Below are 27,963 nucleotides of genomic sequence, written 5' to 3'. Positions count from 1 at the left end.
TGAGCGACTGAAGTGAACTGATACCTTCTTCTTGGACTGATCCTTTGATCATTGTGTAGTGTCCTTCTTTGTCTCTCTTCACAGCCTTTATTTTAAAATCTATTTTATCTGATGTGAATGTTGCTATTCCTGCTTTCTTTTGGTCTCCATTTGTGTGAAATATCTTTTTCCAGCTCTTCACTTTCAGTCTGTATGTGTCCCTTGTTTTGATGTGGGTCTCTTGTAGACAGCATATGTAGGGGTCTTGTTTTTGTATCCATTCAGCCAGTCTTTGTCTTTTGATTGGGGCATTCAACCCATTTACATTTAAGGAAATTATTGATAAGTATGATCCCATTGCCGTTTACTTTGTTGTTTTGGGTTCAAGTTTATAAACCTTTTGTGTGTTTTCTGTCCAGAGAAGATCCTTTCCCATTTGTTGAACAGCTGGTTTGGTGGTGCTGAATTGTTTTCCTCTATTTCTTTGCATTGTTCCGTCAAGAAGGCCTTATCTATTTTTGCTGTTCTCTGGAACTCTGCATTCAAATGGGTATATCTTTCCTTTTCTCCTTTGCCTTTTGCTTCTTCTCTTTTCTCAACTATTTGTAAGGCCTCCTCAGACAACATTTTTCCCTCTTGCATTTCTTTTTCTTTGGGGTGGTTTTGGCCACTGCCTCCTGTGCAGTGTTAAAAACCTCTGTCCATAGTTCTTCAGGCAGTCTGTCTACTGGATCTAATCCCTTGAATCTATTTGTCACCTCCACTGTATAATCGTATGGGGTTTGATTTAGGTCAGACCTGAATGGCCTAGTGGTTCTCCCTATTTTCTTCAATGTAAGTCTGAATTTTGTAATAAGGAGTTCATTATCTGAGCCACAGTTAGTTCCAGGTCTTGTTTTTGCTGACTGTATAGAGCTTCTCCATCTTTGGCTGCAAAGAGTGTAGTCTGATTTCGGTGTTGAGCATCTGGTGATGTCCATGTGTAGAATCTTCTCTTGTGCTGTTGGAAGAGGCTGTTTGCCATGACCAGCGTGTTCTCTCGGCAGCACTAGTTTTCGCCCTGCTTCATTCTGTGCCCCAGGGCCAGAGTTGCCTGTCACTCTGGGCGTCTCTTGACTCCCTACTTTTGCATTCCAGTCCCCTGTGATGAGAATGGCATCTGTTTTTTTGGTGTTGGTTCTAGAAGGTGTTGTAGGTCTCATAGAACCGGTCAACATGGCATTGGTGGATGGGGCATTGACTTGGATTACTATGACGTTGAATGGTTTGCCTTGGGAATGAACCAAGATCCTAAACGTAACACGTCCACAGTAAAATGATGCTTTGCATAGGACTCTGCTTACAGACTTTCTGTGAGCAGTTTCCTATGAGGAATGAGGAGGAGCTGAGCTCTGGAGAATGAGACATGACCTCCTGGCTTCTCCTTCTAGGGGTCTTGGTTCTCAGGCATGCCCTTCTGGGTGTGCAGCCTTGACTGGGAGCCCACCCGGTGGGTTTCCCCTCAGCAGGGGTTGATGTGACCTGTTTTTCAGGGAGTGAGCTGAGTGGCCCCAGAGATGCTGCCATCGTCCCGAAGGTCGACACGCCCCGTCTCTCCAGCTTCCTGCGGGCGGCCTGCCAGGTGTGCTCCACTGGGGGCAGGGAACCCAGTGCTGCACATGCTGTTTAGATTCTGAACAGTAATACTGATTGCCTGCATTTTAGAATAAATATAGACAGAAGAGCAGACATAACTAAATCGGCAAGGCGAGCACAGGTCTAGGGTTTTTAAAACTAGTGACCTCATGACTTTAAAGACTGGTTATGGGAATTTTCAAAGTCCATACAAAGGTCAGAGGGCACACGTGGTCCCGTGTACTTCAGGGTCCCAGTGACCACTGCCTTCCCTCCCTATGGTCGTCCTGAGTGTAACCCACCACCCACAAGGGCAGTGGCAGGACTTGGCTTCACACTGGTCCTCACCGCAGCCCAGCGGGCAGGCTGCGTTGCTGTGGGTAACGTGTTTGTGCCCCCGTTTCTTCTAGAGGAGGTAGGGGCCCCATCCCCCCTCCTATGTGTCTCCTGTGAAAAATAGCATTGGTGTTACGTTGTGGCTCTGGGGTTTACAGAGGGGGCTTTACTTGCTAGTCTCTGCTGCTGTGCAGAGGGGACAGTACAGCTTCCTTCTCTTCATTTCCATGAGTCTGGGACTTGGTTAACTGAAGGGATGGGTGAGTTTAGGTAGTGCTTTGCGGTTTTTGCTTTTTCTTTGAAAATCAGCCCATCTGAGTGTTGATGGAAGCCTGCCTGCGTGTCTGCTGCAGGTGATAGCAGTTCTGCTTGAAGAGGACCGGGCGGCCGCGGAGCCAGGCTGGGCGTCCCAGGCGCAGGACTGCACCCTGCCTTTCAGCGACAGCTGTGTGCGGCTGGGCACCAGCCTGCCCTTCCTGCAGGGTACGTGGCCCTCAGGGTGGGCGTGGACCCCGAGACGGTGATCCTCACGGATGCATCCTGGGAGGGGTTTGTTGAGCAGAGCAGAGGTTCGGCTTCTGGAGCCTCGAGCGTGTGTGTCACGGTCCTCATGGGAGGGATGTTCAGTGATTTAAGGGGACATTTGTTTTCAGTCCTGCGTCTCTTAATTTCTTTTGGTTTCTCGGTAGAGGGGCGGTGGGAGCCGCGGGCAGTCCAGGTGGGAGTCGTGTGGTGAGATCTGAGCTGATCTGTGGCCACAGCACAAATGCTACCCCAGTAAAGCCTATGTCTGTACATACGGCGTGTAGCTGCCTGTGACCATAAGCTTAGCAAACTGTGTGTGTCCAGTTCTTCAGTGAGTCTCTGCCTTGCCGGCTGCTGAGGGCCTGGGTGGGGCCAGGGTCCTGGTCTGAGTGCAGGAGGGCGGGCCGTGCTTGGCCCTGCGGTCGGCTTTCCAGGGCACCTCTGGGCCAGTGGGACCTGGTGTGTGACTGCCACTTGTTCTAGAAGTTTCTATGGAGATTCAGATTCACGTCCAGCCCTCTGTACTGACCGTTAGCACCAATGGCATGAAGTTAACAAGCATGTGTTATTTGAGCATGTTTTTGTTTTTAAAAGTTGTGTTATCCTATTAGAAAAGCAATAGATTGTAGCATTGAAAACACAGAAGCCCACAAACCTACCTCCCTCCGCACCCCAGGAAACAGGAGTTTAAGAAGTGCTTTCCTCAGCTGAGGAGGGATCAAAGAGCCCTGGATTGGGGCAGGGATTGGGGGGGCTTGGTATGGGGAGGCAGGAGGTGGGGAAAGTGGGTAGGGGGGAGGGGTGGGGAGGCCACGCTCGCCCAGAACACGTCCTCAGAGAAGGATGATGCAGGTGTGTTGTCTGGGACTTGCCCCTTAGTTCCACCTGTGTGCAGAGCGGAGGTTTTTCTTGTGTCTGTTTTAGTAAAGTGAGTTTTGAGGTGAAGAGGGAAGTTGGGACGCAGGTGCCCATGACCTGAGCCTGGGTCCCATCCTGGACCTGAGCTTGGAGGGAGCGGTGGGCCAGCACCAGCCGCCCGCTCAGTGTCAGTGGGCTGTCCAGCACCGGCCACCCGCTTGTCCTTCTGTGGGCCCCGCAGACACTCAGGCGCATGGGCAGGTCCCAGGCCTTGGAGCCCCAGTGGACGGACAGAAACCCCATGTCATAGGATGAACAAGGGCACTGGACGGTGCATCCGAGGGCAGGTGTTGGGAGGAGGCCGGCTGGGGCCCCGCTGCAGGTGGAGAAGGGGCGCCTGATGGGGCAGATGTGATGCCCCCCCCACCCCCCGCTCCCCCAGGTCCCCTCCGCACCCCCGGCCCATGGGAGTAGATGGTGGATGGTGGGGTCCTAGGCTGTGCTGCAAATGAGGCCACCTGGATGTTTTTGAGTTGAGCTTGGCCACTCATCAAAACTCCGATTTCAGGCAAGGGTATCTTTGAAAGACCACGTCTTCTTCATTAAGCTGAAACATATTGGAGTAGTCCTGTGTGTTAATGTAATGTGGGTTCTGCAGCATTTTTCTTGTCTCGTCCTCAGACCGGAGAGTGTCCTGCCTGCACGCGTGTCAGGCTCAGAGGCACACGGTGGTGTCCGTGCACGGGCTGCCGGGGAAGGCCTTGGTGCCCCTGCTGGACCACAGACACGTGCTCTGCGTGTGGGATGTCCGGCAGCCGTCGGGGCCGCAGAAGGTCCTGGTGTGCGAGTCGAAGGTACAGCTTGGGGGGGCTGTGGGTGTGACTTTGAGAGGGTGGGCCCCAGGGAGGGGAGTCCAGGGTCACGGCTTTCCATCCCGGCCGCCATGTGCAGGGTGACAGGCGCAGGAGCTCTTTACAGGAAGGACCACAGTCCCCAGGGCCCCGAGGGTGGGCGTCATCCCGGCTGTGGGTTAGTGGAAACACCAGCCTGGCGTCCTTGGGGTCGCAGAAGCAAGCTTCTCAGCTTGCTTGGTTTGGGTTTTGGGTGCTTTAGAGGTTTCTTCCCGTGCCTGGGATTTTCCGAGTCCTTAGCGTGTGTGTTTCTTGGCCCCTGGTGAGCGGGGCTGTGGCGTGGTGACCGCAGGGTGCAGGGGAGAGCTGTTTCTGGTCTTGTGGTTCTTGACTTCAGAACCATTTGATTTCCATTCCACTGCTTGTTGGTGCTGGGGGCTTGAAAATAGTTTACTATGAATGACTGGTCGTTCCGCTGTGCTGGACACCCTGTGGCCACCACCCCTGTGTCCCGAGGAGGGCACCCTCAGAGGCACCAGCCGCTTGCCGCGGTCCCCCCGCTGTGTCAGGATGGAGAGTCCACGGGGATGGTGCTCCCGTCTCTGCCCCCTACACGGCCCTGCCCGGCACTGGGTCCAGCTCCCATCCTTGGCCTGGCTCCTGGTCCCTGCCCCCCCGCGGCCCCGCCTCCCCCGCGGCCCCGCCTCCCCCGCGGCCCGCCTCCCCGCGGCCCCGCCTCCCCCTCAGCTCCTCCTCCCACACGGCCCCGCCTCCCACATGGCCCTGCCTCCCGGCCCGCGCCCCCTCCCACTCACCCTGGCTCCTCACTGCGTCCCCCCAGCCCTGCTCTCTGTGCGGCTCTCTAGGTCACGTGCTGCTGCTTCAGCCCCGTGAAAGCCTGCCTGCTGTTTGCGGGGACCCTTCACGGCTCGGTGGTCGTGTGGGACCTGAGGGAGGACCTCAGGATCCATCTCCGCGTGACGCTGAGCGGGTGCTCCTGGACGTTCAGGACCCCCACCTTCTCCACGGGTCAGTGACGCTGCCCACCGGCGCGGGTCCCCAGAGCAGCTGTGGGGCCGCTTTGCGTCCTCCATGCAGGTGGCCCCAGAGGACGCCCTGACCTAAGGGCACAGGAAGCCTGCGCCAGCTGGGGGAACAGCATCTTTCTGGGCAGTGGTGGGCTGCTTGTTCCGTCAGCTCGGGGGCTCCAGGTCCTCAGCGAAGGGGTGCCGGGCCTGCTCAGCCTGGGGTCATTGGTCTGTGTGCTCCCACGGCCCAGGCTGGAGGACAGGAGAGGTAGTGCCCCTTGGGGTTGGAAGGACCCAGAGCCAGTGGGCCCATCAGGACCCCGAGTTAGACTCATATGCATACTTCATGCCAGGCTGCTGCTGCCACAGCCAATCACAACCAACCATGACCACGACCACAGTTACAACAATAGCCAGTCACAACCACAGCCGGTCACAACCACAACCCCAGTTACAACCACAGCCGATTGCAACCTAAGCCCAACCATGGTTGCAATCACAACCGAAACCACAACCTCAAACAAGGACAAGCATGACCCCCCCGCCCCCGCCCCTGCTAGGCACTGTGTCTGGGTTTTTTCCCCTTGTTGTGTGGACGTGTCCCATGCAGGCCTGTCTGGGCCCCTCCCGGTGCTCAGGGAGATGGGAGGCTTGTCCGTGGCTACACTGGCCACACGGGGCCAGCACCCAGATCGTCTCCAGTACTTTCATGTTCCTGCCCAGAATGGCACTGCCCCCCGCTACCCCGCTGACTTTGCGTCCCTCGCCTTCTCCATCCCCACGAGGTTTTGTCTCTGTCTTCTCCCATGGTGAGGGCGAGACTCTGTGGTGTCCAGACCTGGGAGTCTGCTTTCCTTCTCTCAAAGTGCCTGCAGGTGTGCGGGGTCAGGACATCACTCCTCCACTGGGCAGGGCCCCCGTGGGCGCCGCGTGGCTTTACCCGCCCAGTGGTCAGCTGCTTCTGGTCAGTTCCCTCTGTCAGCAGTCAGGACGGGTGTCTGCACCGTGGGCACCATAGCCGCAGGTCCTCGCTGCGGGCTGGCAGCCTTTCTGCTCCAGCAGGCATCCCTGAGGACGCAGGGTGCCGAGTGTCTCTTCAGCGGGGTATCTGTGTGGGCCTTCCGCACGCAAGTAAATTGACGTGCTGCTTCTGACTGCTGTGCTTTAAGAGTCCTTGTGTTCTCAGTACCGTGCTGTGTAGACTTGTCTGGGCTGTCTCCAGCCCTTCACCAGGCCAGCCCTCAGCTTTCCATTCCTGACCCCACTCTGGGGAACTCCATGAATATACTGCACGCCTGTTTACGTACTGTGAGTTTGTCTGTGTTTTACGCATAAAAGGGCAAGGTTTCTTTTGTGTCCCAACAACTTGATCTTTGCCCCTTTGGGGGTGAAATTGCCACTGTTGAGAATGTGTGTGTTTATAGGTACCTTATGGATCAGATAAGGGCTTCCCTTGGTGGCTCAGACGGTAAAGCGTCTGCCTGCAATGCAGGAGACCTGAGTTCGATCCCTGGCTTGGGAAGATCCCCTGGAGGAGGAAATGGCAACCCACTCCAGTATTCTTGCCTGGAGAATCCCATGGACGGAGAAGCCTGGTTGGCTACAGTCCACAGGGTCACAAAGAATCGGACACGACTGAGCGACTTCACTTCACTATAGATCTGATGCTATAGGAAAAGGTATCTTTTAAGAACACGTATTTTTTAACTGCTGCTGCTATTACTAATTAACCTTTGAATTCACCACCATGTTCAAAACACCAAAACGCTTAGGATTTAAAACTTAATATTCCATTAAAATGCTTCCTTCATTTTTTTTTTTTTTTTGCTATGTAAACATTGTCACTAAAACCTTCAGAGTTCTAGTGACTTTGAGTCGGACAACGCCTCCCCAGGGGCCTCCAGTTCGATGAGTCTGAAGCCTGTCATTCTCCATCCCAACCGTAACTCTTACTTTTTTTCTGATGTGTTTAAATCCGTTTTGTTCTAGGCTTCTGATTCCAAGTGTCTGTCTTTGTTAAATGGATTTTGGAGTGGTTTTTGGTGGCACGTGATGTCGTTTGGGTGCTGGACTTTGGCCTTCTGTTTCATGCTCCTTTTTGGAGGGAGAACCTTCACGGGTTGAAACGCTTTCCTTCGCATTTTCTGTCTAGTTTCTGTGGTAGCGTTGTGTGCGGTTTGTCTTTCTCTGCTAGGGGGCACTTTGTAGGTGGGTTTGCCAGGTCAGAGGAGCTCTGTTCTGTTGGGCTGTGAAGCTGCTTCTGCTCTGGCCACGAGCCTCCGTCTCCTCCTGAAGCTGGGGGCCCCTGGGGCCCCAGCCTGGGAAGCACTTTCCACTGGCTCTGGGACCCCCCTCCTGCTGTGGAGAGTGCCCCCCTGCCTGGTGTCTATCCTCGCACCTGCAGCTGTGCAGACACGGGGCTCGAGGGACTCCACTCGCCTTCTTGTCCCAGGCAGATGTGGCCTGTGGTCTCTGCTCCCCAGCCGTGCCGAGGGCCGTGGTGCGCTCCCTTCCACGGTGATGCGCGTGCCCGGGCGCCACGGGACTCGCGTGTGCCCGCACAGGCGGCTGCGCCCTGTGGCTCGCCATGCACACACGCTGCCCGTGCTCTGCCCGCAGACGGCGTCCTGGCGTCTGTGAACCACCGCAGCCCCCTCCAGGCAATAGAGCCCATCGCGGGGTCTGTCTGCAAGAGGCAGAGCTGTGTGCTTTCACCCTTTTCTACTCAAGAAGGTACGTGGCTTTCGCTTCTGTAAATGTGAGCTCCAGTGATGAGGTGTGGTTTCTGGTTACGAGCCAGGCCTTCCCCACTTGTGCCCTCACCAGAGATGGCAGGCCTGTCCTTCCTCGTCGCTTCCTTGGACGAAAGCGGGCTTCTCAACGTGTGGGTGAGTCAGGCGCGTGGTCGGTGGCGGGGGACAGGAGGTGATGCATGCAGGGGTGGGGAAGGGCAGGGGGCGACGTGTATGTGAGGGTGGCTGAGCTCTCAGCCAGGGAACCAGGACAAGGCAGCTTGCAGGGAACTCGCGAGGGAACGAGGAATGGAAGGGGGCAGCTTCAGGGCCTGTCACAGGCGGAAAGAAGCAGGTCAAAGCTGGGGGTTTATAACAGGCAGACGTCAGTCTTCCTTCTGGAGCGACTGTGTCCTCAGCGTGCTGTGTGAAGTGCTGTCCTGATCAGAGCTGTGCTTTCTTGGACTGCTTCCTGGTCGTCCTGTGTGCCGACCCTCCTCTCTGATGCTCTGTTTCAGGTGGTGGTTGAATTACAGAAGGCGGATGTTGCAGGTTCAATAAGTGACTTAGGTAACTAAAAATAAAAAAGCGAATTTCAGTCAGCGTTTGCTAGAATCAGTAAAGATTAGGGATACCCAGAATCACTTTGAAGAATCAGTAACTAGCTGCATGGAAAATGGAGATTAAGTTGTGTATTTTACCACCTGCCGGCTGTTGCACAGGCCTGACGCCCTTGTCGCAGGAGGACGTGTGTCCTCTCTGTGCCTGTGCAGCATCTGCTTCTCATCCCCCCAGGGCATCCCTGTGACTCCAGTGTCTGAGGAGCCCTTGGTGTGACGCCCAAGGTCTGAGGCCGCGGCCCCACCCCTAGGTGGTGGTGAGGGGATTGGCTGGCGGTTTGCTGTCCTGATGCCCAGGTCTCAGGCACTGAGGAGACCCAGCCTGCACTTCTCAGAGCCCCAATTGGTTGTTTAGTGACCAGGCTGCAGGCGCCTGATCCGGCCACAGATCCGGCCAAAAAATAGGACCAGAGCCACTCTGACTGTCTCTGACTTCTAGAAATGGAGGGGGGTCTCCTGCAAGCAGGGCCCCTGCTGGGAGCCCGGTGCTGCCGCGGGGCCTTGCGGGGGTCCCTCCTGAGAGGGTAACAGGCAGGGAGGCCAGGGGTCTCCAAACGGTGGAAACAGGCTGCAAATGGCAGATGTTTTCACCTCTCTTAAGCAGCGGGAGGAAACTAATGCTATATTTTTTCCCCTTTCCTATACAAATTTTAAAAGAGGTTTCTGTTAAAATTCTGTGTTGCCATAATGACACCTGGTTCCACCCGAACTTAACTTTTCTCAAACTGTGAGCCAACCAGTGCATTTTTCTCATGGAAATGTTTGTCTTAAGCTATGTTAATGTACTGTGTATTTACCCTAGACTCTGTCTTTCTTCAAGCCAGTTCTGCCTGAGACTCAGAACTGACTTGACAAACCAGTAGGTTTTACTCACGCGAGTGTTCTCCTAAGCTATGTGTTAAGGAGACTGGGTCTCTGCGCGGAAACCTGCCTCTCTTCAAGATTCATGTCACTGGTCTTATGGCCCGGGACGACTCACCTGGTGCCAATGTTATCTCAAAGTGCGTGTTGTGGGTGAGGGGCCTGGTACCACTCTAGTTTTGAGACAGTGCCTTTCTCTGCTTAGCAGCCTGCTGGTAGGAATATAAGATGCTGCTGAAGGCCAGCGGGCTGTGGGAGACACTCTTTCTGCCCCCTTCTGATGTCTGTGTCAGAAGCTGTCTCTGTCTCTTTTATACTTTAATAAATCTTTATCACACAAAAGCTCTGAGCGATCAAGCCTCATCTCTGGCGGCCAAGTATCCCAGCATCTTTCATGACTCAGCAACAACCTTTCACTCCCAAGGGGCCATTTTTTCCACCCCTCATGCAGTCCACTCTGTTCCCTGTGCTGTGAGCAGGGCTGTGTGAGCAGGGCTGCATGAGGGGACATTGGGGCGAGATGGGGCTTGAGGGACATCCCCGCCAGCACAGGTAACCCGGACCTGTGGGAGGAGATTTCCAGAGGAGGGTTTCTGTGGGGAACTGGAAGATTGTTGAATATTGACTTTTTGCTTTTAGAAGTATATTTCCCTTTTAAAATCAAATCTAAAAATGGAAAGGCTTTTTGATTCCAGCAGCCCTCTTCCCGCCAGGCCCTCAGCTGCCAGCTCCTAATTCATCTGAGGCACCTGCAGGGCCCTCCTCTGCGTGAGGGGGGAGTAGTCCTCACCGCCCTGCCTTTGATGTTCCTCCAGCACTGACCTTAAACACTGAAAAGGAATTCCAGAATGCTTGGGTTTTGGTGTAACTTGTACTAAGAGGTGCATTTATTCCTGATTACTTGGGTTATGGTGTAACTTGTACTAAGAGGTGCCTTACTCTGTCTGTAGGTTTAATACCTGGAGGACGGATAAAACTGGCACACAGCGCTGCGATCCAGCTGAGTGACAGGTGGGTCTGTGCCCATAAAGCCCTGTTTCCCACAGGAGGAAACAGCCTTAGGTAATAAATCATGGCCAGACTGGCACTGGAGAATCCTGGCTCCCGCACTGTAGTTCTGCTGAGTAGTTTATTTGCTAACTCATTTGCTATTAATAAGTCAGTGTAACAAATGCAGTTGCCAGGTGTTACAGCTAACATTTTTTCTTGGATTAAAATACTTTCTATCTTATGAATTGGTACTATTTGACTGTTTTTCATCCAGTTTTAATACAGCCCTGAAATTAAATAGATGAGGTTCAGAAACTGGAAACATTGACATGAAAGTTTTATTCAGAGATCAGTTTTCTGTTTTTACTCAAATAACTTACTGTAATGCAAAAACCTTACTGGCTATATGAATGTTGTGTGTATTCATGTGTCTCATGTTAACTTGTTTCCCAGAGCTGTCTCTTCCTGCCACTCACTGCAGCTGGGCTGGCTCCCAGCCTGCGATTGGCCAGGCGAGTCCTGATGTTAGCCTCCCTGCTGCCGTCAGTTGGAGCACCCCTGGGTTGTGTTAATGAGTCAATGCGTGCTTTGCGGTTAGACATTACCTGCCATTGCTTTCAGTATAACAAGGAATCTGTTAACGTTTGCAAAAACCCACCTAATAAACTGCAGACTCCAGTCCCAGCCCCTCATGGAATTACCGTGAGACTGTCCTTGTCTCCGTTAGGGCCTTGTCACTTTGTGCCTTGCATTGCATTGATCTTCACCTGCTTTAAAGAAAGTGTCACCTGGAGCTGATGTTGGATCTCCCCTGTAGAACGCGCACCCCCTGTCCAGATGCAGCAAACATCCCCTCAGACCTCGTCCACACGCTGGCCACATGGAGGGTGCCCCATCAGCTGCTCCACGGCGCCTCTCCCCTTAGGGGCCCCTGAGTGCAGACCAGTGACCTGTGGCCACTGCAGCCCACAGGGTTGGCGTCTGGCAGGAGGGGGACAGGGAGCTGCCCGGCCCTGGAGCTCAGAGCCACATTGCCAGCCTCAGCCCCCTCCGTCAGTCCTTGAACGTGGGCATCCCTGGGGTGGAGGGAACCCTGGGGCTGCAGGGCCTCTGCTGAGGGGTCCTGGTGGCCCGTCCCCTTGTCCCCGTGGCATGGCACACACGGGACGTGCTGGAGGGGACACGTGGAGTGTGGGCGAGTGAGTGAGTGAGTGACAGGATGGGTGAAGGGACTGTCTGGAGCTTAGAAATGGAAGTGGAGACGCATCAAGCAGCTGACGGCAGGTGGTGGTGGTGTCACCTCTGCCCTGATGGTTTCAAGACTGCCCGTCTATTCATCTCTACCTTTGTGTTCCAGCCTTTCTCGTAAAGGTTACGAATCCTGGGGGTCTGTGCAGACCCTGAACGTTAAATTTCTGCCTTCGGACCCTAATCACTTTGTTGTCGGCACAGACGTGGTGAGTAACCGTCTAGACCTTTTTCTGTAACTACAGTGGCTTAATAAGCATCTTCATCGGAGCTTAGCTTCCTGTTTGCTCTAATCAAAATGCTGTTTAAATGGTTCCGAGAATACGAGCCTTACCCCGCCTGGTTCCCACCCCGCCTCACCCCCCACCCAGGGCCTCGTCAGCCACGGCAGCAGACGGGACATCAGAGTGTCTCCCAGGCTGTTCCGGCCCCAGCAGCAGGGCCCGAGGCCAGTGAAAGTGACCGTGATTGACTTCTCACCATTTGAGGAGCCTGTATTCCTGGTAAGGACGCCTGTTTGTACGCTCTGACGCCTTGGCAGCATCCGCTGTTACCCCCAGCCTTGGGTCTGGATGCGTTGCCTCCTGGCTTCCTGAAGTCCCGCGTGCGTGGTCGGTGCCCATCTGCGTCGTCAGTACGGTTCATCCCACTGCGCTGTTGTGTGGGTCCTCTTCACAGCTTCTACTGTGACCAGTGTAAGTCTGCAGGGAAGTTACAGGGCCGGCGCAGGGCACTCCCCGTGCGGTGGCCTGCGTGTGGCCAGGGCGCTCCCCCCCAGGGTCTGCATGGCCGTCTCCTGTGCTCACAGCTCAGTCTGTCGGGCCTGCTCTCTGCAGGTCTGACTGCAGCCCCGGGACTGCCCCACCAGTGTCCTTTGTGAGCGGGATCGTGGCCCCGGTCAGGAGTCCTGTCTGCTTACTGTGTCCCATCCTCACTGCCCTCGCCTGGGAACAGCCTCAGTACCTCATAGAGGGCCTGGGCACCTGACGCCCCGAGGCTGGGGGTGTCTCCTCGTGGTTAGAGGCAGGCCTTGTCCTGACTGTGGGCTCCTCTTTCCCCGTCTGATCAGCCAGGGCTGGGTGGGGGGACGCCTGGACTGAGCTCCTGCTGTTCCTAGGGCGGATCTGTCCCCAGGGAGGTTCTGTCCCCAGGGCGGTTCTGTCCCCAGGGAGGATCTGTCCCCAGGCAATTCTGTGCCCAGGGAGGTTCTATCCCCAGTCTGTCTCCAGGGAGGATCTGTCCCCAGGCGTTTCTGTGCCAAGGGAGGTTCTATCCCCAGTCTGTCCCCAGGGCGGATCTGTCCCCAGGCGGTTCTGTGCCCAGGGAGGTTCTATCCCCAGTCTGTCCCCAGGGAGGATCTGTCCCCAGGCGGTTCTGTGCCCAGGGAGGTTCTATCCCCAGTCTGTCCCCAGGGCGGATCTGTCCCCAGGGAGGATCTGTCCCCAGGCGGTTCTGTGCCCAGGGAGGTTCTATCCCCAGTCTGTCCCCAGGGAGGATCTGTCCCCAGGCGGTTCTGTGCCCAGGGAGGTTCTATCCCCAGTCTGTCCCCAGGGAGGATCTGTCCCCAGGCAGTTCTGTGCCCAGGCTGGTTCTATCCCCAGGGAGGATATGTCCCCAGGCAGTTCTGTGCCCAGGCTGGTTCTATCCCCAGGGAGGATCTGTCCCCAGGGTGGTTCTGTCCCCAGGGAGGTTCTGTCCCCAGGGCGGATCTGTCCCCAGGGTGGATCTGTCCCCAGGGTGGATCTGTCCCCAGGGAGGTTCTGTCCCAAGGGCGGATCTGTCCCCAGGGAGGTTCTGTCCCCAAGGAGGTTATGTCCCCAGGGCAGATCTGTCCCAGGGGGGAGGTTCTGTCCCCAGGTGGATCTGTCCCCAGGGCTGTTCTGTCCCCAGGGTTCTGTCCCCAGGGAGGTTCTGTCCCTGTCCCCAGGGAGGTTCTGTTCTGTCCCCAGGGAGGTTCTGTCCCAGGGGTTCTGTCCCCAGGGAGGTTCTGTCCCCAGAGTTCTGTTCTGTCCCCAGGGAGGTTCTGTCCCCAGGTGGATCTGTCCCCAGGGAGTTCTGTCCCAGGGCAGATCTGTCCCCAGGGAGGTTCTTTCCCCAGGAGGTTCTGTCCCCAGATCTGTATTCCCCAGGGAGGTTCTGTCCCAGGCAGATTCTGTCCCCAGGAGGTTCTGTCCCCCAGGAGGTTCTGTCCCCAGGGAGGATCTGTCCCAGGGAGGTTCTGTCCCCAGGTGGATCTGTCCCCGGGAGTTCTGTCCCCAGGGAGGTCTGTCTGTCCCCAGGGAGGTTCTGTCCCCAGGGTTCTGTTTCTGTCCCAGGGAGGTTCTGTCCCCAGGGCTGTCCCCAGGAGGTTCTGTTGTCCCAGGTTCTGTCCCCAGGGAGGTTCTGTCCCCAGGTGATCTGTCCCCAGGGATCTGTGTGTCCCCAGGGAGGTTCTGCCAGGGAGGTTCTGTCCCCAGGTGGATCTGTCCCAGGGAGGTTCTGTCTGTCCCAGGGAGGTTCTGTCCCAGGTGGAAGGTTCTGTCCCCAGGTGATCTGTCCCAGGGAGGGAGGTCTGTGTTCCCCAGGGCAGATCTGTCCCAGGGAGGTTCTGTCCCAGGGGATTCTGTCCCCAGGGGGTTCTGTCCCCCAGATCTGTCCCAGGGATCTGTCCCCAGGAGTCCCCAGGGAGGTTCTGTCCCCAGGTGGATCTGTCCTCAGGGAGGTTCTGTCCCCAGGGCAGATCTGTCCCCAGGGAGGTTCTGTCCCCAGGTGGATCTGTCCCCAGGGAGGTTCTGTCCCAAGGGTGGATCTGTCCCCAGGGAGGTTTCGTCCCCAGGTGGATCTGTCCCCAGGGAGGTTCTGTCCCCAGGAGATCTGTCCCCAGGGAGGTTCTGTCCCCAGGGAGGTTCTGTCCCCAGGGCAGATCTGTCCCCAGGGAGGTTCTGTCCCCAGGGAGGTTCTGTCCCCATGGTTCTATCCCAGGAGGGATCTGTCCCCAGGTTGTTCTGTCCCCAGGGAGGTTCTGTCCCAGGCGGATCTGTTGGTCTGTCCCCAGGGTGGATCTGTCCCAGGTTCTGTCCCAAGGCGGATCTGTCCCCGGAGGTTCTGTCCCCAAGGAGGTTATGTCCCCAGGGCAGATCTGTCCCCAGGGCAGATCTGTCCCCAGGGAGGTTCTGTCCCCAGGTGGATCTGTCCCCAGGGCGGTTCTGTCCCCAGGGAGGTTCTGTCCCCAGGGCAGATCTGTCCCCAGGGAGGTTCTGTCCCCAGGGAGGTTCTGTCCCCAGGGAGGTTCTGTCCCCAGGGCGGTTCTGTCCCCAGGGAGGTTCTGTCCCCAGGGAGGTTCTGTCCCCAGGTGGATCTGTCCCCAGGGAGGTTCTGTCCCCAGGGAGGTTCTGTCCCCAGGGAGGTTCTGTCCCCAGGGCAGATCTGTCCCCAGGGAGGTTCTGTCCCCAGGTGGATCTGTCCCCAGGGAGGTTCTGTCCCCAGGGCAGATCTGTCCCCAGGGAGGTTCTGTTCCCAGGGAGGTTCTGTTCTGTCCCCAGGGAGGTTCTGTCCCCAGGGCAGATCTGTCCCCAGGGAGGTTCTGTTCCCAAGGAGGTTCTGTCCCCAGGGAGGATCTGTGCCCAGGGAGGTTCTGTCCCCAGGTGGATCTGTCCCCAGGGAGGTTCTGTCCCCAGGGAGGTTCTGTCCCCAGGGAGGTTCTGTCCCAGGAGGTTCTGTCCCAGGTTCTGTCCCAGGGAGTTCTGTCCCCAGGGAGGTTCTGAGTTCTGTCCCCAGGGAGGTCTGTCCCCAGATCTGTCCCAGGGAGGTTCTGTCCCCAGGGCAGATCTGTCCCCAGGGAGGTTCTGTCCCCAGGGAGGTTCTGTCCCCAGGTGGATCTGTCCCCAGGGAGGTTCTGTCCCCAGGGCAGATCTGTCCCCAGGGAGGTTCTGTCCCCAGGGATCTGTGGGGGAGGTTCTGTCCCCAGGGGAGGTTCTGTCCCCAGCGGGATCTGTCCCCAGGGAGGTTCTGTCCCCATCTGTCCCATCTGTCCCCAGGAGGTTCTGTCCCAGGTGGATCTGTCCCCAGGTGGTCTGTCCCCCAGGGAGGTTCTGTTCCCCAGCATCTGTCCCCAGATCTGTCCCCAGGGAGGTTCTGTCCCCAGGGAGGTTCTGTCCCCAGGGCGGTTCTGTCCCCAGGGCGGTTCTGTCCCCAGGGAGGTTCTGTCCCCAGGGTGGATCTGTCCCCAGGTGGATCTGTCTCCAGGGAGGTTCTGTCCCCATCTGTCCCAGGGGGATCTGTCCCCAGGGAGGTTCTGTCCCAGTGGATCTGTCCCCAGGGTGGATCTGTGTTCTGTCCCCAGTCTGTCCCAGGTTCTGTCCCCAGGGAGGTTCTGTCCCTCTGTCCCCAGGGTGGATCTGTCCCCAGGGAGGTTCTGTCCCCAGGATCTGTCCCAGGTGGATCTGTCCCCAGGGAGGTTCTGAGGTGGTCTGTCCCCTGGATCTGTCCCAGGGAGGTTCTGTCCCCAGGTGGATCTGTGGAGTTCTGTCCCCAGGTGGATCTGTCCCCAGGGAGGTTCTGTCCCCAGGTGGATCTGTCCCCAGGGAGGTTCTGTCCCCAGGGAGGATCTGTCCCCAGGGAGGTTCTGTCCCCAGGTGGATCTGTCCCCAGGGAGGTTCTGTCCCCGGTGTCCCCAGGAGGTCTGTCCCAGGGAGGTTCTGTCCCCAGGTGGATCTGTCCCAGGTGGATCTGTCCCCAGGCGGTTCTGTGTCTGTCCCAGGGATCTGTCCCAGGGAGGTTCTGTCCCCAGATCTGTCCCCAGGGCGGTTCTGTCCCCATCCCAGGTGTCCCCAGGGAGGTTCTGTCCCCAGGTGGATCTGTCCCCAGATCTGTCCCCAGGAGGTTCTGTCCCCAGGGAGTTCTGTCCCCAGGTGGATCTGATCTGTCCCCACCAGATCTGTCCCCAGGGAGGTTCTGTCCCCAGGTGGATCTGTCCCCAGGTGGATCTGTCCCCAGGTGGATCTGTCCCCAGGGCGGTTCTGTCCCCAGGGAGGTTCTGTCCCCAGGTGGATCTGTCCCAAGGGAGGTTCTGTCCCCAGTGGATCTGTCCCCAGGTTCTGTCCCCAGGGGATCTGTCCCATCTGTCCCAGGGAGGTTCTGTCCAGGGAGGTTCTGTCCCCAGGTGGATCTGTCCCAGGGCGGTTTCTGTCCCCAGGGCGGTTCTGTCCCCAGGTGGATCTGTCCCCAGGGAGGTTCTGTCCCCAGGTGGATCTGTCCCCAGGTGGATCTGTCCCCAGGTGGATCTGTCCCCAGGTGGATCTGTCCCCAGGTGGATCTGTCCCCAGGGTCTGTCCCAGGGTTCTGTCCCAGGCCCCAGGGAGGTTCTGTCCCCAGGGCGGTTCTGTCCCAGGGATCTGTCCCAGGGAGGTTCTGTCCCCAGGAGGTTCTGTCCCCAGGCGGTTCTGTCCCAGGAGTTCTGTCCCAGGGCGGTTCTGTCCCAGGTGGATCTGTCCCCAGGTGGATTCTGTCCCCAGGTGGATCTGTCCAGGGGTCTCCCAGGTGGATCTGTCCCAGGCGTTCTGTCCCCAGGGAGGTTCTGTCCCCAGGGATCTGTCCCAGGAGGTTCTGTCCCCAGGTGGATCTGTCCCCAGGTGGATCTGTCCCCAGGGAGGTTCTGTCCCCAGGGCGGTTCTGTCCCCAGGGAGGTTCTGTCCCCAGGGCGGTTCTGTCCCCAGGTGGATCTGTCCCCAGGGAGGTTCTGTCCCCAGGGAGGTTCTGTCCCCAGGGAGGTTCTGTCCCCAGGGCGGTTCTGTCCCCAGGGAGGTTCTGTCCCCAGGTGGATCTGTCCCCAGGTGGATCTGTCCCAAGGGAGGTTCTGTCCCCAGGTGGATCTGTCCCCAGGTGGATCTTTCCCCAGGGAGGTTCTGTCCCCAGGGAGGTTCTGTCCCCAGGGCAGATCTGTCCCCAGGTGGATCTGTCCCCAGGGAGGTTCTGTCCCCAGGGCGGTTCTCTCACCCTGTTGTTTAGTCCATGTGAGCCACCCTGGTCGGAAGACTTCCTTTCCTCCTTGTGTATTTTTCTTTCTTAACATGGACACAGGGCTTGATTTCAGTGTCCTCAGTGGGTTCAGAGTCACTGGCTGTGTTTACTCTGCTCTCAGATAGTCCCCCTGGAGCAAGGGCACTGGGTCTGTGAGCGCCTCTTGCTTTCTGGTACCGGAACCCTTGGGGTCAGCCATTCCTCCAAGGAGTCTTGGCTCCTGTTAGGAGGAAGACACCTAGATGCCAGGCCTGGGCAGTCAGAGTGCTCGCTGTACAGGACATTGTCAAGGTGTCCTCTCATCCCACGCCCCAGTCCCAGGCTGGCCTCCGGGGTCCCCGCCCTCCCAGCAGTGCAAACCTGGTTCCTGTTACCTGTACTAAGTCTATTTCCTCCATTTTGGGATTCACAGAACCTTTTGTGATTGCTGTCTCTTGCCTCTGCTTTCTTGGAAAGATTAAATATGTGAAGAGTTAAATATATTGAATAAAAAGGAATTAATTTTAGTAGGCTAAAATTTATTGTTTTGCTAGACCAGCTAAGTTTTGTTTTATGGGAAATTCAATTGAAAAGGATTATAAAGCCATATTATTGGTACAAATGTATGTGGGTTTTTTTTTTAAAGTCAGTCTTTCCAGTCTTAATGTCCTATGTTTGAATCAATGATATTCAGCTTTGTTAAAAAATAAACACCTATTTATATATTCACTGAATTCACTGATTATTAGCCCTCTTGGAGGGGAGGAGGTACAGAGTGTGTCAGGATCTCCAAATGCCCCACCTGTATAATTTGTGAGAACAAGATAGAATGTTACAATTTTATGTTTGGGGAAACAAAAGAATAAACCCAATGTTTTTGCTGGGTAAGTGTGAAAGCTCCTGTTCTGGGAATTCTCCTTGGCCACTTGGTTTGAGAGAGAGAGAACTGTGATGCGCTTTTCCTGCCTCCCCCAGGCCGGCTGTTCCGACGGCAGCATCAGGCTGCACCGGCTGACGGCAGAGCGCCCGCTCCTGCAGTGGGACCACAGCACCTGCGGCCGCGCCGTCACTGGCCTGCAGTGGTCCCTGACGAGGCCGGCCGTGTTTCTGGTGCAGGACGATACGTCCTGCGTGTACGTGTGGGACCTCCTGGAGAGCGATCTGGGGCCTGTGGCCAGGCAGCCCATCCGTCCAGACAGGTGAGTCTGGGAAAGCCAGGGTGAGACACCACAGGTGACTTTCTGCAGACGCATGACTGGCTGTCTCCTATCTTGATTTATGTATGAGACCACCGTGCTTTATTGTTGTTGTTGTGTTGTGTTAATCTCTCAGTCGTGTCTGACTCTGCGACCCCATGGACTGTAGCCCGCCAGGCTTCTCTGTCCATGGGATTCTTCAGGCAAGAATCCTGGAGTAGGTTGCTGTTTCCTTCCCCAACCTTATATTTACTTATATCTATATATTAAATTTAAATATTATTTTTATATTTAAGTCCTGAAAAAGCCACTTTTAAATGGGTTTATTTCATAATAGCCCAAAATAGTCTCAGGATTAAAGAATTAGTATCTATTGGTTTTCATTTATATTGAGGTATAATTGATGTAAAATATGCAAGTCTCAAGTGTGCAATATAGTGGTTTTATATTTGCATATATTTTCAAAGGACTGCATCTGTCACCCCACATAGTTTCAGAATTCTTTTCTGTGATGAGAGCTTTCAGTGTTTACTCTCTCAGCAGCTTTCAGATTCGCAGTAGTGTTACTGGAGTGCGTTTTTCATGTGCACTGCTTCCCGTGACTTGCTGTTTAACGACTAGAAGCTTGTGTGCCTTCACCCGTTTGGCCCGCCCCACCCCTTCGCTTGGCCGCCAGTCAGTTCTCTGTGAGCTGAGCTTGTTTAGATGGGGGAGGCTCACGTGTGAGTGAGATCACACAGTGTCTGTCCTCTGACCAGTTTCACTTCGAGTGACGCCCTCAGGGTCCATCCGTGTTGTCACCAATGGCTGACAGGGGAGCTGCGGGAGCCAGACCCCTTCCCGTGGCTGCACGCTGACTCACAACTGAGCCTTGTTGGTGTTGGGGCCAGAGTTGGTGCTGAGGAGGCTGTGGCCCACGTGAGGGAGACTTTTCCCAGTATGAATCCTCCTGTGCCCCTGGGGTTGCCCCAACACTCAGGGGGTTTCCACGTCCTGCTGTTGTGAGCAGTGCTGCAGTGGACATGGGGATGTGGATATCTCTTTGAGATGCTGACTTCATTTTCTTTGGATAAATACCCAGGAGTGGAATTGCTGGATCTATGTTCAGTTCAGTTCAGTCGCTCAGTCGTGTCTGACTCTTTGCGACCCCATGAATCGCAGCACGCCGGGCCTCCCTGTCCATCACCATCTCCCGGAGTTCACTCAGACTCACGTCCATCGAGTCCGTGATGCCATCCAGCCATCTCATCCTCGGTCGTCCCCTTCTCCTCCTGCCCCCAATCCCTCCCAGCATCAGAGTCTTTTCCAATGAGTCAACTCTTCGCCTGAGGTGGCCAAAGTACTGGAGCTTCAGCTTTAGCATCATTCCTTCCAAAGAAATCCCAGGGCTGATCTCCTTCAGAATGGACTGGTTGGATCTCCTTGCAGTCCAAGGGACTCTCAAGAGTCTTCTCCAACACCACAGTTCAAAAGCATCCATTCTTCGGCACTCAGCCTTCTTCACAGTCCGACTCTCACATCCATACATGACCATAGGAAAAACCATAGCCTTGACTAGACGGACCTTAGTCGGCAAAGTAATGTCTCTGCTTTTGAATATGCTATCTAGATTGGTCATAACTTTTCTTCCAAGGAGCAAGCATCTTTTAATTTCATGGCTGCAGTTACCATCTGCAGTGATTTTGGAGCCCCCAAAAAATAAAGTCTGACACTGTTTCCACTGTTTCCCCATCTATTTTCCATGAAGTGATGGGACCGGATGCTATGATCTTTGTTTTCTGAATGTCGAGTTTTAAGCCAACTTTTTGACTCTCCTCTTTCACTTTCATCAGGAGGCTTTTTAGCTCCTCTTCACTTTCTGCTATAAGGGTGGTGTCATCTGCATATCTGAGGTTATTGATATTTCTCCCGGCAATCTTGATTCCAGCTTGTGTTTCTTCCAGCCCAGCGTTTCTCATGATGTACTCTGCACAGAAGTCAAGTAAGCAGGGTGACAATAGACAGCCTTGACGTACTCCTTTCCCTGTGTGGAACCAGCCTGCTGTTCCACGTCCAGTTCTAGCTGCTGCTTCCTGACCTGCACACAGGGATCTGCGTTAGTTCTGTGCTTAAATCTTGAGACGCCTCCGTATTGTTTCCATTGTGTCTTCACCAGTCTGCGGGGACCCAGGGCTCCCCTCTCTCTCTGTCCTCACCAACATTTGTTATTTCGTATCTTTTTGATGATGGCCATTCTGATGTCGATATCTCCGTGTAGTTTTTCTTTGCATTCCCCTGTTGATTAGTGATGTTCAGCATCTTTTCACATGTCTGTTGCCATCTGTGGGTCTTTTTTAGAAGAATGTCTGTTCAGGTCTTCTGTCCACTTTGTAATTGGATTACTGGTGGGGTTTTTTGCCATTTAGTTGTATGAGTCTTTATATCTTTTCGATGTTAACCCTTTAACAGACGCAGGATCGGCAGGTGTCTTCTCCATCTCTAGGTGGCCCTTCCTGCTTGTTTTTGGCTTCTTCTACCTTCTCAGTCATCCCACCTGTTTCCTTTTGGAGTCAGATCCAGAAAGCCATCCCCAGACTGATGTCAGGGAGCTGCCCGCTGTGTTCTCAGCGTTTCTGTCCCTCCTGCTGCCCCCGGGGGAGGTGGGTAATCAGGTGACTCCAGATCACAGCATGTGCTTCTTGATTTCAGGTTGGTGGCCATGACCGCTGTGGGGGAAGCAGAGAAGACCCGCGGCGGCTTCCTGGCTCTGGTGCTGGCCAGAGCCTCTGGCAGCATGGAGGTCCAGTACCTGCGGCGGGAGTGGGCAGCCCCGGCCAGTGACGAGCTGCAGAGGCTGCGGCTGCTGCTGCGGGAAGCCCTGTAGGTGGCGGGACCCCGGGGTGAAGTTGTGCGGTGGCTCCAAGCTTACAGCGGATGCTTGTACATTTGTATTGGTAGAAGGCGTGTGTCTGTACAGAATTCATCTTTCAAACTTAATACGCCGTAAATAAATCACTATTTTTGAATGGAAACAGCAAACCTTTTAGTGTATACTAAACTCCAAAGGCCACAGAGAGCCATATGGACACTGTTTTCGAATGATATTTCTACTCGTCTTCAAAACAGCTTTGTAAAATTTATTAGATTTTTAAACACTCCAAATGAAAATGTACTTTAATGAACACTTTTCTTCGTCTTATATAAAATGATATATTCGCTGGTTTAAATTAAAGACCTGACTCCAGTGAGATGACCTCCCGCTGTGTTTTCTTAGGACTTTCTTGGGCTTCTTCTACTGGAAATGTTGGAATGTCTACTGAGGCACGTTTGCTTTATGCTTTAGTGTTAACAGTTAGCTTTGTGTAAAGATGCTGTTGAGTATATAAGTTCTCTTGTCTATACAGTTATCCTAGCAGTTTAGGGGCGGGAGAGCCCTGGGCTGATGGCCTCTGCCCACACCCAGTATCACTGACATGGTGACAGGCGAGCGGTCAGCACGGGGAGGGGTTTGTTCTTCTCTCTGGGCCACAAGCAGCTGCTGCTTTGTGCCAGCGACAGGAGGGTTAAAGCCAGAACTGGGAGCTGGCGGAGAACACAGGCTCCCGGGGCCCCCTGGCCGATGTTCTCCGAGTTTCTCGTAAACCCCTCAGCTGCCCAGGGTCCTCCTAGAGCCCTGTGCCCTGTTGCGCCTGCTTGTGTGGCCCTTGCTGTGGCCAGCTCAGAGCCACTTCCTCTCCGGGGCCTCCCCTGGTCCTGTCTCTGGAAGCCTCCTGCTGCTGTTCGATCACTCAGTCATCTCTAGCTCTCTGCGACCCCAGGGACGGCAGCACTCCAGGCTTCCCTGTCCTTCACCATCTCCCTGAGCTTGCTCAAACTCAGGTCCATCGCGTCGGTGATGCCGTCCAACCGTCTCATCCTCTGTCGCCCCCTTCTCCTCCCGCCTTCAGTCTTCCCCAGCATCAGGGTCTTTTCCAGTGAGTTGGCTCTTCGCATCAGGTGGCCACAGTATTGGAGCTTCAGCCTCCTTTGCCCTCTGGCTGCTCCGTGTCAGCCTCGGGGTCTCTGCCCACTTGTGCATGAGCTCCAGGGAGTGGGGGCCGCTGGAGGGATCTCATGCAGAGAGAACCTGGTCAGCATCACTGCTTCAGTGCGAAAGCTTCACTTCAGAAGTGTTCAGCCCTCCATTCATCTTTTTTTCCTGAATAGACTAAAGTACCTAAACGTAATTTGGCTTCTATATCTAGCTATTTGTAATCTTGTGTTCCTTTTTTACATTTAAGAGATTTGAGGAAAAGCAATCAAGACAGGAAACAGTAAACAAGACTGGTCCAGGGTCCGGTCTGCGGGTTTGGGCTCTGTCCTCTGGACAGTCGCCTGCGCCTGCTGAGGGTTTTGCTCCTTCCGTGTGATCGGTCTGGGGAAACAGCGTGTTGTGTGGTGTGGTGTCAAAACCCAGGAAGTGACAGGTCTGAAATGACAGACATAGCAAAGCAGAGCAGAGAGCTGCTCCGAGCCCTGTGTCTATGCCCAACATTTGCAAATGTTCGCAGAACCGCCCCTTGCACCTCCCTAAGCCCTGGAGTGGCTCCACCCTCTGGGTCAGCAGCCGCCTCCCCGCAGAGCCCAGTCCTCAGGGCTGTGTGAGCAGGGCCGAGCTGAAGCTCTAAATCTGCCAGGATTCTTCAATTTGTGTACAGTGGTTAGAAGAGAAGAATTCTCTTAAATATGGTGGTGTCATCTTATAGTTGCATGGAGGAAGCCAATTCTGACTCCATGTTGGAAACCGTTTCTTTGGCTTGTTTTTATTATTACAGTCATACTCAATGGCTTGCCTGCAGGACCCTGCCCCTCTGTTTGACTGTAAACTAAAGTGCCTTGTTCAGCTCAAGGAGAGAGAGTCCATCCCTGCCCACCTGTGAATAGAAGAGGCTAACAGGCCTCTTCCGAAGGCTGGACATTCCCTTGGAGACGTTTCGCAAGACTAAAGACCCTTTGGCCCCCTGATGCGAAGAGCTGACTCATTTGAAAAAACCCTGATGCTGGGAGGGATTGGGGGCAGGAAGAGAAGGGGACAACAGAGGATGAGATGGCTGGATGGCATCACCGACTGGATGGACATGAGTTTGAGTGAACTCTGGGAGTTGGTGATGGACAGGAAGGCCTGGCGAGCTGCAGTCCGTGGTCACAAAGAGTCGGACACGACTGAGTAACCGAACTGAACTCAAAGACCCTTTTGCTTGACTTCCCCACTGCCTCTCCCTCTCTACTCTGCCTTTTGACTCTAGTTTCTCATTGCTCTTTTCTCTCTGATCTGTAAAAGAACCTGGCATCCAGACCCCAATAAGATGGTTATTTTGAGGCGCTAGCCTGCCATCCTGTTGGTCCGCCAGCTCCCCAACTAAAGTCTCTTCCTGCCTCAACACCTCGTCTCTCGGATTCACGGGCCTGTCGTGCAGCGAACAGAGTGAGCTTGGGCTCAACACAATACGGTATTACTGGTTCTTGCTCACAGTTTTACTTGAATGAAGATATAACCTGTCACACATCAAGGACTCACCAAGAGCTGGAGATATATATCCAGTTTTTCAACAAATAAATAATCTCACACTGTTCTGTAGTTAATCAAGATTTACAAGTAAACTAAATAAGTAAATAAAAAGATAATTGTATTTGGACCATCCAGAGGCAAATATCTTCAATATTACTGGATTTCTTTCCTGTGTCTTTTTTGTCTTACTTTTTAAACAACTTAATGAGATAGTGTTCACATACAGTTCACCCATTTAAGTGTGCAGGTCAGTGACTTTGGTGTTAAAACCGCAGGGTTGGGGCTTGCCTGGTGGCCCAGCGCTAAAACCCTGCCTTCCAGTGCAGGGGAGGGGGGCGCCATCCCTCGCCTGAGCGCTGAGACCCCGCAGCCGCGGAGCTCCTGAGGCCGCCCTGCACAAGTGGAGAGCCGTGCGCTGCAGTGCAGACCCCTGTGCCGCAGGCCCAGCACAGCTCCGGGTGAGCGTGCCCTAAGCCCCGCTTCAGAACATTCCTGCATCTGCAGAAAGAAGCCTCGTGCCCACTTGTCCAGTAGCAGTCTCTCCCCATGGTCCCCAGTCCCACCAGCCCAGGATGGACACTGAACTACTTCATGTCTCTGTAGACTTGTCCATTCTGGATATTTCATACAAATGGAATCGCATATAATATGTGGCCTTTTATGACTGGATTCTTTCACTTACATGATGATGTTCACAAGATTCTTCCGTGTATCAGTACTCCATTCCTTTTTATTCAGTTGTATGGATCTACCACATCATCTGGACATTCGAATTGTTTCCAGTTTGGGGCTGCTGTGCTACTGGGAGTATTTGTGTGCTGGGTTTTGTGTGTTTTCATTTTACTTGGGTACACATCTTGGGGTGGAATCCTTGCCAACACTCACCGTCTGGTGTTCTGATTATAACCCATGTGCGCACTGGTGTCTCAGTGTGAGAATTGGTGACGGACAGGGAGGCCTGGCGTGCTGCAATTCATGGGGTCGCAGAGTCAGACACGACTGAGCGACTGAACTGAACTGAGAGACCAGTGATGTCGAGCATTTTCTCATGTGCTGATTAGCCATTCACACATATCGGCCCTTTACAGAAAAGTTTATGCAGAATGTTTCACCATTTTTAAATGGGGCAATTTATCTTTGAAATTGTTGACTAGTGTTTTTCATATATTTTTAGATATGTCTCATCAAATATATGATTTACAGATATTTCCTCTAATTTTGTTGGTTGTCTTTTCACTTTCTTGATGGTTTACTTTGCAACACAATTTTCTAATCTTGATGATACCCAACTTTTTTCCTTTTGTTGCTTCTGCTTTTGGTGTTATGTCTAAGAGGCTTTGCCTAACAAGAAATTGCAGACTTACTGTATGCTTTTTAAGCATATTCTAGTTTTAGCTCTTTAATTTAGTTCTTTGATCCATTCTGGGTCAATTTTTGTACATAGTGTGAAGTAGATAGGGACCCAGTATCATTCTTTCGCATGTGACTATACCATTGTCTTTTTTATGAGATATTTTTATACAGTCAGGATGAAAATTCTGCCTCTTGCTATGCTTCCTTGTTGTCCTAAAGACATGTTTGGTCTGTCCATGGAGAGAGTCAGCACCTCAGTAGCACCAAACCTGACCAACATTTCCTGCAAGACCCAGAGACGGTGCCTGCCTTCCTGCCACATTTTAGGCCCACACCCTGCTCTGCAAGAACTAACAACTAGGTTACTAGCTCTGTGTTACTGCACAAAGGCCTCCATTCTAATAGGGCATTCTACCCAAGGGTTCATTCCAGTGGGACATTCTACTGAAGGGCTCCACTCTAGTGGGACATTCTATGCCAAGGACTCCGTTCTAGTGGGACATTCTACCCAAGGGTTGCATTCTAGTGGGACATTCTAACCAAGGCCTCCATTCTAGTGGGACATTCTAACCAAGGCCTCCATTCTAGTGGGACATTCTACCTTAAAGACCCCATTCTAGTGGGACATTCTGCTCCAAGGACTCCATTCTAGTGGACACTGAGTTCTTCTTGTGTGTTTTTTGGGGTGATTTTAGGAGGTAACTTTGAGGATGCAAAGTAAAATCTGAAGATGTTTCCAAATGTCTGGGTTTTTAAATGAGTCACATAAGGGGTATATTGAAATTGCACTTCTCTTATTTTCATTAGAAATAGAGCGTCAGGTAATCTAGAGGTAGCTTTAAGGCTTAGTGAAGCATAATTATTCTTAAATAAAATCAAGAATATGACCCGTCCCATAATGCTCAAGCCTATCATGTATAAAAGAAACTCCTGGCCTGTTCTCTGCACTATCTGCCCTTCGAGCTGTCTTTTAGAAGCTCTGGTGGGTTGCACAAATCTGTTTTCCCTGATCCATCCTGTGCTTTGCAGGCCAGCTGGCCCTATGCTAAGATTTCAGTCTGCAGCCAAGGAACAGAGCCACTAACAACTGGCTAATCTGTCTAGATGGAGGGCAACGTCCCTTGGTTCTCACAGGAGCATCTGTGCCATCTGCACTGGTGGGCACGCCCTGCAATCCACTTACGTTCAGAAGTGCACTGTGCCCACGAGGAAGCCAGAAGTGTGCCTGCTGCAGGTCAGGGATGGCCTGTCCCTGTGCAGGGAGGCACGGCCCTACCTGGGACCCTCAGCCCAGCCAGTGTCCGGCTCCCGGCATCGCCTGGGGCCTCAGCCCAGCCAGTGTCCGGCTCCCGGCATCGCCTGGGACCCCAGCCCAGCCAGTGTCCGGCTCCCGGCATCGCCTGGGGCCTCAGCCCAGCCAGTGTCCGGCTCCCGGCATCGAGAGAAGCGCACACCCCGTCTGCTTCCTTGGCCTTTGTACACAGGGCAGATGGGTGGGGGGAGGGGACGGTGGGCTGGAAGGCCTGGGCTCTGGGCTTCCCTGCCATTCGGCCATCAGCCCACAGTCAGTGGTATGCCCGCTAACTTTTTATTTTAATGCTCCAGACTGAAGGTTTTGAAACTATTTGAAGTCATAATTAGGGACTGAAACTGAAGTTATGGTTTCGCGGTGTGTGGTGACAGAGGCAGGGAGCTGCGCCAGGCCACAGGGCTGGGCTAGGAGTGTGAGCGTGTGTCTGCTTGATCTCCTCTGGTGTTGGTTCTGAGATGCTCCTTGATTCCAGAAACGTCAGCGCACAGCAAGCGCCGCAGCTCAGGGGCACGCCTGTGCCTGTCATCTGAGAAATCAATGGCATCACCTCACCCCTTGCCGACTGGAGACCCAGACACAGCCGTCCTTTCCTGCTCACCGGGGCTCCAGGACCCCCAGTCAGAGTCTGGCTCCTGCCTCCAGTGGCTGCTGGTGTCCGGAGAGCAAGGCCAGGGCACCCGCTCCGAGCATCGTATTGCTCAGACACAGCCATGTGGCTTGTCTGCTCCCATCAGCTCCTTGGCCAACCTTCCCAGAAAGCTTGGGATAATCTGGGCTGGGTGGCATACACATATCCAAATCCCAGCCCCCCAAACCTGTTCAGTAACCACTTCCAGCTCCACAGGTCCCCTCGCCTCTTGTAAAAACATTTACCCATAAAATGTGTGAGCATACAAACGTTTACACATAAAGTGTGTAAAGTGTGGCAGCTCTTGCCACACTGAGGACTACTGCCAC

At 54.2% G+C, this 27,963-nt stretch overlaps 1 protein-coding gene across 4 annotated transcripts in view; it reads left to right on the top strand.

The window, feature by feature from the left end:
* The window catches only part of WDR60 (WD repeat domain 60), a 53,726-nt gene extending 31,680 nt beyond the window's left edge, over window positions 1-22,046 (top strand). For 2 of the 4 annotated variants that reach the window (XM_018046630.1, XM_018046629.1), the window contains 12 exons: window positions 1,512-1,600; window positions 2,283-2,412; window positions 3,994-4,166; window positions 5,030-5,192; window positions 7,811-7,924; window positions 8,018-8,079; window positions 8,442-8,493; window positions 10,355-10,415; window positions 11,752-11,851; window positions 12,014-12,145; window positions 18,594-18,817; window positions 21,503-22,046. In XM_018046630.1, coding sequence (XP_017902119.1) covers window positions 1,512-1,600; window positions 2,283-2,412; window positions 3,994-4,166; window positions 5,030-5,192; window positions 7,811-7,924; window positions 8,018-8,079; window positions 8,442-8,493; window positions 10,355-10,415; window positions 11,752-11,851; window positions 12,014-12,145; window positions 18,594-18,817; window positions 21,503-21,677 — 1,475 coding nt within the window. In that variant the 3' untranslated portion in view covers window positions 21,678-22,046. Of the gene's footprint in view, window positions 1-1,511; window positions 1,601-2,282; window positions 2,413-3,993; window positions 4,167-5,029; window positions 5,193-7,810; window positions 7,925-8,017; window positions 8,080-8,441; window positions 8,494-10,354; window positions 10,416-11,121; window positions 11,700-11,751; window positions 11,852-12,013; window positions 12,146-18,593; window positions 18,818-21,502 lie in introns of those variants that run through there. The other 2 variants (XM_018046631.1, XM_018046632.1) reach the window with 2 other exon arrangements.

This window comes from Capra hircus, chromosome 4, assembly GCF_001704415.2.
Source record: "Capra hircus breed San Clemente chromosome 4, ASM170441v1, whole genome shotgun sequence".
Lineage (NCBI taxonomy): Eukaryota > Metazoa > Chordata > Mammalia > Artiodactyla > Bovidae > Capra > Capra hircus.
This window is presented reverse-complemented; position numbering and strand designations above follow the sequence as displayed.